Source organism: Lactuca serriola, chromosome 7 (genome assembly GCF_051521515.1).
Source record: "Lactuca serriola cultivar US96UC23 chromosome 7, Lser_US96UC23_V15, whole genome shotgun sequence".
NCBI lineage: Eukaryota > Viridiplantae > Streptophyta > Magnoliopsida > Asterales > Asteraceae > Lactuca > Lactuca serriola.
The window spans coordinates 62,509,044-62,521,116 of NC_136414.1; the positions used below are offsets into that span (position 1 = coordinate 62,509,044).

At 34.8% G+C, this 12,073-nt stretch overlaps 1 protein-coding gene across 4 annotated transcripts; it reads left to right on the forward strand.

The window, feature by feature from the left end:
• Positions 1-4,745: 4,745 nt before the first annotated feature.
• On the forward strand, positions 4,746-7,538 carry LOC145064270 (Plant Tudor-like RNA-binding protein). 4 transcript variants are annotated; one of them, XR_013688055.1, is made up of 4 exons: positions 4,746-4,911; positions 5,794-6,689; positions 6,876-7,016; positions 7,117-7,538. XR_013688055.1 is itself a non-coding variant. In XM_079011749.1 (3 exons), the coding sequence occupies exon 2, from the start codon at positions 5,845-5,847 to the stop codon at positions 6,664-6,666; it is 822 nt and encodes a 273-aa protein (XP_078867875.1). In that variant the 5' UTR covers positions 4,746-4,911; positions 5,794-5,844; the 3' UTR covers positions 6,667-6,689; positions 6,876-7,538. The 4 variants fall into 4 exon arrangements, 2 of the variants coding, with proteins under 2 accessions (XP_078867875.1, XP_078867876.1); XR_013688056.1 differs by having other exon boundaries at positions 5,794-6,564; XM_079011749.1 differs by having other exon boundaries at positions 6,876-7,538.
• The last annotated feature ends 4,535 nt before the right edge of the window (positions 7,539-12,073 follow it).

Below are 12,073 nucleotides of genomic sequence, written 5' to 3' on the forward strand. Positions count from 1 at the left end.
TTCTCACTTCTATCTGGATAAAATGAAGAAATTAACGAAGCATAAGGCCATACCTCATAATTTTTGACAAGAAGCCTTCTTGAATTACCATAATTTGTCTCAGTCTACCATAGTGTTATGTGGTCCATATTATGATTTTTCTATGTATATGTTGTTTTTTCATAGTCTTATTTTCAGGTTAGCATTTTCGCATATGTTAGAGGTTATGTTTGTAATGTAGTCGTTCTTTCCATGACGGAGGCACTGCTATTAACATCTTACCTATCCCAACCCATTCTAAATGGGATTTTACGGGGTTTGTTGTCGTTTTTGTTGTTAATGTCTCACTCTACCGTATTGGTCGAGGAAGTCATTCACAAGTTCAACCATATTAAAATTGTAACCTACCAAAAATACTAAGTAAAAGAAATTATTTTTAAGTCAAACAAAACCATCAATCATTCATTTCAAAACCCATCAAAGTATGACAATGTAGAAAATAGTTACTAGAGTACAAATCATAACACAAAGTGCGGAAAGCTGATGGATGCGATACAATCAAGTCGAGCTCTTCCCCTTGGAACCAAAAGCACCTGAAACGTTTAAACATAAAACAGTAAGCACAGATCTCAACGAGTTCCCTAAATACCACATACCATACATACATCAGACCCCACCCGACATCCATCGGTCCTCGCCCGGTACTGATCGGGCCCCACTCGATTAACAGACATGTCTGTAACATGTAATAGGGCCCACCCAACACATATATTAGGTCCCACCCAATCATACATACAAATACATGCAAGAGTCACAAATACAACTATCACTCTATAAACTTAATCCAATGGGTCTGCATTAGTGCCTTAGAACCACAAGTACTATGAAAAGACTCACCTCGATCGATAACAAATAACTCTCACACCCGAGTTGCTGGTCTAAGAACCTCCTCACACTACACATATCAAAACCAACCCTAATTAATATTTAGGGTAATAATCATAATCAAAGGTGCATTGCATACTTTCTCTATCTAGGGTAAAAGACCATTTTACCCTTCCAAGGCTAGACCCCACCCAACTTGACTTAATGCTCAAAAATGACCAATATCACCCTTTTGATCGTACGCCTTGCGTACTCTAGCTCTACGTTATGTGTAGAGCCTTCCTACAAAAAGCGGGGAAAGGTCACGCTACGCGCTGCGTACTCCAAGGTTACGCCCTGCATAACCCAACTGTTGCCAAAATCTAGTTTTAAGTCCTTAATACCTTAACACCAAGCATCCGACTCTTAGATCTGAACCTAATAGACGTCTAAGAAGATAAAATTTTAGGTTTTATGCCTTTGCATGGATTAATAGATCCCAAAACTAAACCCTAGTTCCATATATTCCTTTAATTTCCTTAAACCCTTGCATAGGTGAAAAACAACCATCAAGATCCCATTTTTATGACATACAATCCTCAGAATCGACAAGATATGGCAACCTTAAGCTCTAGAGTAGCTTTTATTCACAAAAACCAAAACCATGGGACCAAAAACTTGCAAAACTCTATACTATCCTAGATCCAAGCCATAGAAGCATAAGGGTGAGAACTTTATACCTCCAGAAGTTGGAAAAAGAGACGAAAGCTCTAGATCTTTAAGCTCCAATCTCTCCAATTCTTTTCCAATGAATTCCTTCTTCACAAGAACACACAAAAAACCACACCAAGGCCTTAAAATCTCAAAAATAGGGCTAGGGTTTCGAGTTGTAGGCTTAAGAGGATGGAATATGATGATAAGAAGGACCTCAAGGGGTTAGAGTCCTTAAATAGGGCTCAAAACCCCGAAATTAAGGTTTTTTCCCAGCTCAGTTACACCCTACGTAATTTATTAAAAACACTCCCTTATAAGCCAATACGCCCAACTTACCTAGAGTACCAAACTCCAAAATCCTGCTCAACTTCAAATAGTCATAACTTCTTTGTTTAACATCCTAAAAATCATGGCAAATTTTTTCATTTTTAAAACCATTCCAAAAACCCATAAGCTTACAAAACAAGTTCTCAAAAGTCACTATCATGAATTAGAGTATCCCAAAATCATAAAAGCACATAAAATCCAAGATGATGTGCACGATCAAGCCTTCGCCTTTCCCCTGTCCTACCATAAAATCAAACTGTAAGCCAAAGCTTAGTGAGTTCCCCAACACAACCCACACAATAAAACATATACAATCATGCATGTTAGGTCCATATAGTCATCGGACTGGATTACCCCCAGGTCTACAGTCATCGGACTAGATTACCCTTAGCCCATAGTCATCGTACTAGAATGCCCCGGTCTGTTGGCTTACGTATATAGCCGTAAAGTCTCAATCCAAACTGCATTATGTCGACATATGCAACAGATAAATCATATAACAACAACAAATAATCATACATATCTAATATATCACTACATCATAGCAACATCCTATATACTAGGATACATAATCCAGTGGTCCGACATTAGTGCTTTCGAACCACAAATAAATTGAGGAAAACTCACCTCACAGTCTGAAAAATAGTTGAATAGATCACTACTCCAAATACTATCTCTACAGGTCACCTATACAATAAACAGGGACCCAATCACAATCTACTACTCAAATTACCCAAAATGACCTCTAGTCAAACTTGGTAAAAGTCAATGGTCAAAAGTCAACCTCCAGCTGGTCGCCACGTCGTGGCCGCTAATCGACAAAATAGACGAGCCTTAGCCCAGTCGTCATGTCGTGGCGACCTAAGGCCACGTTGTGGGCACTGGGCTCCTAACAGCTTAACGGGTTAAGCTGTTTTCTTCGATTCTAAGGGCTCCAAAGCTCAGATCTGGTCCATTCTATGGTCTAAGTGGATAAAGTTTCCAACTTTATCCCATTATACTCTCCAAGAGATAGAGATCTCACTCCTAGGTCCAAAAAAGGGGCAAAAACAACTTGGATAATCCAATAAGCACTTAATCTTGAAGACATATAGTCCAACACTTCCAGAAAGGTTTCTAGCATCATAAATAACATAAAAATCCATGATTTCCAAACATGCATGTCTAATGCATGTCTTGAACTCCAATTAGGTCAAAATGAGGGTTTATGGCCAAAAATCCATGTATGACACTAAAACTCATTACTAATCCAGATCCAAAGCACCAAATACCCTAGATGGCTTGGAGATTCATAAAGTTGCAAACTTTATAAGATCTCACCACTCCAACCAACAAGAACATGAAGATTTAGGGACAAAACTCAAGATCTAACAACCTAACATGATAAAAATCAAGTCTTGAACACTAACAAAGGTCCAGAAGAGTGCTATAACAAAGGATGGGGACTTGCTTGTTGAATCTTAACTCACTTCTTCTTCTTTCTTCCTTCAATGGCTTCAAAGAACACTGAAAAGGGCTTAAATAAAGGAGGAAGGGGATTAGGGTTTCTTAGATCTCAAGGAGGCTGAGGATGAGCAAGCCCTAGCCTCCTTATTCCTTTAAATAAGGAGCAAAACCCAGAAATAAGGTTTATCATTTGCCAGTTGCGCGTAGTGGCTATACACTGCCACGGTGTGGCGACTTAAATAAACCCGCGATCTTATCTTGATTTTCCACGTCATGGTGTCTCCACCACATCGTGGAAAACCCTAAAATGCTAAAATTGAAAATGTGAAGTACCTCGGGATTCGGGTGTTATAGAAGCAAACATTGTAATTAACCCAAAGGGAGTTGATATCATTGTTTATATCTACACCAAAACATGTGTAGTATGGAGCAATATATTGCATAGATCCCTCAATGCGCTGCCATTTCCTTCCACTAGAAACTAACACTCGAAAAAAAATCCTGTATACATACTCATTCCGAAACGTATAAAAAAAACTATCAAACAAACAAATATGCAATATATTGCATATATGGAACAAAAACACACAAATACCCTAAATTTATGTCTCTGGAACAGCCCTCCGGATGTACGGGCACTCCGAAGTAAATTTTGGAATAAACATTTCAGTCTGGAATATACAACGTGTCAGATTCCGGACCCAATTCCTACCAACCACAACTACCAACTCCATAACAAAAATAGATACTTTGAAATATCCTATTCCGGAATACTTTGAACGAGCAATGTCAGGAATGACCTTACATACTCTGAAGTGACATACTCCATAATACGATATTCCGAAGAAAGAAAGTCATTTCAAAAAAAAAAAAATTATATAAGGGTTAGATCACCCCATCTACCCTAATAAATGAAAATGACTTTACCACATGTCATTCTCTCATAAAATTAGCCACATGTCATTTTGTTATAATTTGATATATATTTATTTTCCACTTGTCATTACTTTAATTTTTCATTTTCAGTATATCATTAATTAATTTAGTTTCCATAAATTAAACCTACTATAATTACTATTAATTTTAAATTTTAAATTTTAAATTCAATTTCAAATAAATTTACAGTTTAAATCTTTATGTTTAACATTTTGTTATAATTAACCCTTTTAGTACACACTAAACACATAATTTTAATTTATTTTTTTTTTCATGTTTTTTTTCTCATAATTTTCATCTATTTCAATTTCAAATTCAAATAAAATTTCTATTTAATCGTTCGTACTTAACATTTTATTTTAATCAACTCGTATAATATACGTTCTCACAGCTAGTTTCATATTATTTTCCTAACCTGCACAAGAGTTAAGCAAAAGAAAATATTTACAAAAAGATAAATAAATGCAGAGAAAGATGCGGAGAACACACCAAGCGCACAATAACAAAAACAATCTAACCTCTTCGAACGAGTCATTAATTTCCTAAATACTTCTTGTGCTGTTGGAAACCTCCTCCCACAATTCCTGTTTCCTCGAACATCAACAACACCGCTACACTGAGCAACATCAAACTCACATTCAGGAGGTATACTATCATCAATCAACAACTTGCTTTACGATTTGATGGATTCTCGTTAGTTTCTTTTCAGATTTCGATTATATGCTCTTCGTTTTAATCGATGTATCAATTGTACCGATGCAAACACCTACCTTTTCTTATAATGTTTAATGTTCATTAATGAAATTTCTTTTAGTTATAAGGATTATCATCTCTTGATTATCTATAATGTCGTTTGATTGATTATTTGATAGACTTCGTCGTGCTGTTGATTCTGATTAGTTTATCTTGAGATTTCGATTGTCTTCTTCGTTTCTCTTGAGCACCGCTTGATTATCTGTGATGACATTTGATTGATCGTTTCTAGTAGTGATGCGTGCGATTAGTTTTGAGTTCATCAGAGTATCAATTCATATTTCGATTTAAATGATAGTTTCTTTTGAAATTTTGATCGTGTTTTTTGTTTAAATTGGTATATGAACTGCGCCAATACCATCGCTAAAGTTTTGATGATGTTTAATGCTCGTTTTTTAAATGTTTACTTCGGATTAGTGGCGTTTGATTGTTCTCGAGACTTGATACTGATGCTTGCGTTTTGTTTTGAGTTCAGATTATCAACAACATTTGTTCCTTTTGTTAGTGTGTGTTTGTTGATCAGATTTTATAGATTTAAAAATGTTTTTACCTAATCACCATCAAGAAATCACTGCATATTTTGTTTTTGTTAAAAAGTGGATTATTTTCATTCTATAATGACACTTAATGATTTGTTCAACCATTACTATTGGCCATAAGGATTGGACATTAGGTGAAGTGATGATGTTCTTTGATAAAATATGTATGATTAATGTTTTACTTTTGACTAATCATATAATAATCTGATTTATCTTTCAAATTTGTCATGAGCAGATTAAAAGGACTTCAATTTGGGACAAAAGAGTGAAAGACAAAACTTCCATCATGAAATATAAGAAAGGAAGTATGGTGGAGGTGTTGACCAAAGACAACTTTTGTCACCATTCTTGGCGTTGTGCTAAGATACTTTCCAAAAATAGCCACAATTATACTGTCACTTATGATATCTACCCTGGTTTTACCAACAAAGAAGACATAGAACAAATATCCATGAAATCAATTCGACCTTATCCACCTTTATTAGAACTCCCAGAATCTTGTGTTCCTGGTTATGTAGTTGAAGTCTTTCACAATCTTTCATGGAAGATGGCAATTGTTTTGAAGGCTTTTAATTGGGATCAGTTTGTAGTCAGATTAGTTGGATCTTCTCATGAACTCAAAGTAACCAAATCAGAACTCCGTGTGCCACAATCTTTTCAAAATGGTGAATGGATTGTTATTGACAAGTTTAAGACATTAATAAACTTGAATTCTTATAAAGATAAGGTTTTGACTTACAAAGAAGATGTTGTGAGTAATGATAGTGTCATGAGTTCTAGTGATAGTTGTAGCATTAATAGCTATAATGGATCTGATTGTTTTGAAGATATTGAAAGGCGTGATAGTGATGCAGAGTCTGTTTGTGAAATGGAATATGATGATGATGATGATGATGGGTGTGTGTCATTGGAGGATGAAATCCATAGACTTGAGTTGAATGCATATCGATGCACAATGGAGGCATTACATGCATCGGGACCTTTAACATGGGAAAAAGAAACAATGGTAACAAATCTTCGTATGTTGCTTCATATATCAAATGATGAGCATTTGATTCAGATTAAAAACTTAATTTCTTCAGCTAGTAGTAATACTTGTAATAGATGACAACCAACCTGACTCTTTTCTTGGTAAAACTCACTTTTCCTTCACATAATTGTAAAAAGCATTTGTACATTTTTGCTTCTATTGTTATATAAGAAAACTACTGGTGTTCAATAAATTTGGGTAGTTATATGATGGTTGTGTGCATGTTATATGTCATGATAAATGGTTATTTTGTGGGATATTATTGATGTTTAGCCTTGATTTTCCAGGGCCAAAGTACTGGCTTGAACATCTTTTCTAGTGAAAGCAGGATCATATGACATATGCAGAATTATATCTGAGAATACATGTAAGTCTCAAATTATAGATTTTCTTAAAAATACAGGAGCAAGATCTCGCACGATGCTCAGGTATGGAAAAGCTTTTACTTTAGATTCTTTACCTTGCTTTTTTTCTTAAATTTTTCTTATTGGTAAATTAATTTATTTTGGTTTCTTTTCGTTCCCAAAGATCATGTTTGTTACGTGGGACAAGGCAAAGACAAAACAGATTGTACTACGTTACTAGATTGATGTTAGTATTTCATATTTAACCCAAAAAGGTGGGATAGGCTTTGCCCTGGATCTCTCGTATTTGCAAAAGATGTGAATGTCTTCAACATGCTCATCATCTAACATATCCACAAACGTAGCCATAACGATGATTGGAATTGATGCATTTTCGATTTTGAATATTAAATGAAACCTTGCAAATCTTTGTGGTAGATAAGGGGCTAGGGGTGGATCCAAAGGGTGTCTAAGGCATGTAGTTCACACCTAAAAAAAATAGTATTTTGGTTTTTGTAGTGTAAAATAAAGAGTGAAATGCATTGGTAACGTATGTCTTGATTTTGTTTTGAAATAATAATAGTGCATACCTAGGTTAACACTTTACATATTTGACGATATAGGTTATTGATTGAGGTTAAAAAAACGTTTGAGAAAAAGATGATGTAGTCAGAAAAAATGGAGGGAAAAAATAAAAAGGACGTATTTGTAAGGGCAAATTAATCATTCAGTCTCTCGGACATGTGTCAAAACACATGTTTAGTCCATATTTTCAAAAGTTAACTCGGACCGTTTCCATGTTTGTTTTTTCTTGAACGCTTAGTCTCTATTGACTACCAACTCCTCCTCCAACCAAACCATAATCTAAAAACCATTCAAAAACGCATGTTTAGTCCATATTTTCAAAAGTTAACTCAGTCCGTTCATGTGTTTGTTTTTTCTTGAACGCTTAGTCTCTATTGACATGAAATAATTATTTCACCCTTAATAATTTCTTTTTTGGTTTTCATTTATTTCTTTATCAGTTTTAAACTAAAAAAAACAAATATCCCCACCCCTCACCTTCCATTTCCCCATCTCAAGATTTTCCATAGATTACCCACCATCACCTATCACTGCCAGCACCTCCGGCTGCACCACCATCAACGTCAGCACCTTCGACCCCACCACCTATCACTACTAGCTCCTCCAACCAAACCATAATCTAAAAACCATTTACATGCCTTTGCCTTCGACTTCTTTTCCGATTTTAAACCCTAAGCGGAAATCAATATGAACATATGCGAAAAAGGAGATCGATCTGAACATATGTCGATGGCCTCTTCCTTGATCTGAACCTTGCACATACCTTCTGCCTCGATCTGAACATATGTTGACAATTTCTCCGGCGATCTTAAAACCCTAGCCGACCAGCACACATGTGAAGAAGGAGATTGACGGCTTTAGGCGTCACTGCAAGTGCAAATCATTGTGTCACTGCAAGTGCAAATCATCGGTGGCGATTCGAAATCCTAGGCAGTGATTTGAAACCCTAAGCGACGACGATGATGGTGTTCGTGACAGCTAGATCTGGCATATGTTCTAGGTTGAGGGTGGTCGATCAGACAAAAGTTGTGCTTGATTGTTGGTTGTTGAAAGTGCTACAATACGTGTGTGTGTGTGTGTGTGTGTATGGAGGCTATTGGTTTCCGGCAAGGTGGAGGAGATCTTAGATTTGAGGCGAGGGAATATCAAAGAGAAGAAGGGGTATCTGATTGGAGAATGAGGAGGAGGAGAGTGAGGTTTCGATTCTAAATAATGAAAATGGTGGTGAATGGTGCTCTGACGATGGTGGTCGGCAGTTCTCCAGCGATGGTGGTGGTCGGTGGTTTCGTGGTGGAAAAGCAGTGGTGGTGTTAGTGATTTTTTTTGTAGGGTGAGGTTTTGTTGTTCATAATGAGAGAACCGATGAATAAGGGGATCAACCATTTTTTCTAAATATAATTACTAATAATAACTAAATAGAAAATAATTGGAAAATAAATAAACAAGGGCATTATCGTCATTTCAGATCTGATATGGACTAAATTTATAATAAAACCGTATATCAGGTATGAAGCGTACAATTTTTAAACAAACGATAAACGGTTCGAGTTAATTTTTACGTGCAAGTTTTAAACAAACGAGAGACTATCCGAATTAATTTTTAAAAATAATGATTGAACGTGTGTTTTGGCACATGTATAAGGGACAATTCATGCAATTTACCATATTTGTAACGAGTGTCTAATTACTATTATTTCAACTTTCTCTATTATGTGATTAAGTCGTGTCACCATTAAGTTTATTCAGGAAAAGAAACAATACATTGGTTCGTACTTTGAAGGGGCTGATAAAAAAATTAAAAATCGAACTCTTCAAATTTGAAAAAAAAAAACTTAAGAGTTAAGATTGTTTGTTTTTTTTTACATATTTTCTTGTGCAAACATAGTTTTAAGTGTGTATGTATATGTGTTGGAGAGAGAAGTAATATCTAATTCACCACTTTCAGTTATCTAAATCCAAAGAATCTAATATATTATTCATATTGTTGTAGCACTATTTTTTTTTTTATTAAAAAAATATGTTTTTAGCTTTTCAATCAAAATAAAAAAAAGAAAAGATATGAATAAATGGAAAGATGAGAGAAAGAAAGAAAAAGAATATTGATGATATATAATTCTAATATGTAAGGTCTACAAGTCATCTCACAAAAAAAGTTGTGTAATAAAGCATTAATACGAATTAAAAAGATAAGGGCTATGATTAAATGGTATAATTATGCATCATTTACTCACAATCTTCCAATGTTCCACTTCGTAGATGGTTTTGATAACTTGTTTACTTAGTATATTAGACATGGTGGCATTTTCACAAGATCTCTAGGAAGAATATACATAAACGAGAGTTTGAACTTCATCAATTATGTGGACATCAGGGAGTTTCAGTTTACGAGTTAAATACCCTGTTGATCAATGCAACACCGTGAATCAGGGTTAAACGTTTGAGTGTTCAATTTTTAATATATATTCTATTGGAAAAATCTGATTATTTGCATCTCTACCTACTATTACCAATAATTCACCCTTTACCTCACAACCTCTCTTACATACATCACTCAATGCTTTGAAACATACATAAAGCCTTTTAAAATAATTGTAGTCGGCTGAGGTTTACTATTACACCACCTTTACATATTCAATTTGGGTTTGATCTTAGCAGCTCATGTGCATAGTTCGAAGACCTTGCATAACGGTAACCTAGATTACCTTCTTTGGCCTATTTTTTTGGACCTACAACATTAACTTACTAACACCACATGGTTGAATTTTTGCTTCATATCACCAACCACTCTCCATTAGTTTATCTAGAGGCTTGTTTGCAATTTCAGTCATATAATGTTTTCTAATCCATTCAAGTGAAATAATTTTTCCATATTTAAACTTTATTGAACATGCATATGTATCTATCATACTTTTGATTTGGAATGATCTCTCTTTGTACATCCAAGACGCATACAGTCTAGCATATATTTTCTTCAATCCTATTTCGAAATCATGCTACCATTCTTGTATTGTCACACTTCGCAAAGTAAATTCCTTAGCCATTTGTGTCTATATAGTTTGTGGCATAGAATTTGAGTTAAGGAGGCTTAAGCATGTCACCAACCATTGGTTTCATCTTATTCCATCCGATTGTTGGATCATCAATCCTATATTTGGAAATGATTTCCTCCTCATTCTCATCTTCATTTTGCCAATCATTAGCATGGTAAACTCGAACACTAAAGTCATCATCCGTATAAGCATTACATAGATTTTCACCATTCAATATAATATTCATAAAGGTGTCCTTACACTTATTAAGTAACGTAATGAACTCCTCATTTGGTTCATGATCCATGTAAATTCCATGAAGCTCTAATCAATTTCCAACTTCGTTCTACCCAGAAAAAGGATCATATAAACCATCAAATTTGTTGTTGAGTTCTTCGTCTATGATGTAATTTTTAACTCCTACACAACATTACACCACCAATCAAATATCTTCAACAAACGCCATAATGTAAGGAAAAAAAACAAAAATTATATAACAAAATAACATTTATATGTACACAATTTCTTCAGCATAACACCTTCAATTACCTAATTTTTTTCTCTCACTCTTAAAACTATACTACCAGTGTAACCCTTTGTTTCCTCTTAAACTCTACTTTACATGATGATTACTTGAAAAAAACCAAGGTTTCCAATTCTACTAAGTACGTAAATTTGATGTAAAGCTGATGTTAAGACGTAACACAGCTAAGCAGTGATACATGGAGATTTAATGGACATATTGGATGTCACATCGGTTAGGTCACCGACTGTGAATGGTGAAACATGATAGATGGCATATATGCAAAAAAAAAAAAAAATTGAAAAGATTCGGTTATAATGCACCTAAAAGTGATGTTAGGTAATGTTGAGTTTTATTCAAAATCGTTTTCCCAAAAACGCTAAAAGCATCAATGAAAGCTTTAAAAATGTGAATAAACTTAAAACTATTTTTAACACACCAATGATTATTTTCCAAATCATTGAAGTATTAACACGACCATAGAAGAAAAAAATGTTACAACATTTCAAGACTTTGATTCCTCCTGAGAGGTTGGAAGTTGATGAAGATGAACAAAAAGACTCAAATGAGAGCTTCTTTAGAAGTATACACCAAGCAAGAGTAAACTATTTCAAGATTATAGTATACACTTGTATTAAGTTGTTCTTAATTCATTAAGACTTATACCAAATAAGCCTTAAGGAGAAGCAACTTATGAACCTTCAAATCAAGCGCCAAATTTCAAGAGAGAAGAGAGTGAAATAAGCTTCATATTCTTGGAATTAGCATCCAATAAAGAGAGCAAAAGAGAGCAAAAGAAAAACCTTTTCGTACTAGCAATGCACTCCTTTTATACATACTAATATGTACCAAAGTCAAGCAAGCATCAAAGGAAAGTATGGTAGTGTAAGATGCAAGGCAACACTTAAACTCTTTCCCTCTCATGCACCTTACGGTTTTGATGCACAAAGTCAAGCATTTGGAGTGTGCTTCACTCTAACTCATAACTAGTAGTTACATGCCTA

Bases quoted from the DNA above. Each gene is read 5' to 3' on its own strand.
- LOC145064270 (XM_079011749.1), top strand. From the start codon at position 5,845: ATGAAATATAAGAAAGGAAGTATGGTGGAGGTGTTGACCAAAGACAAC.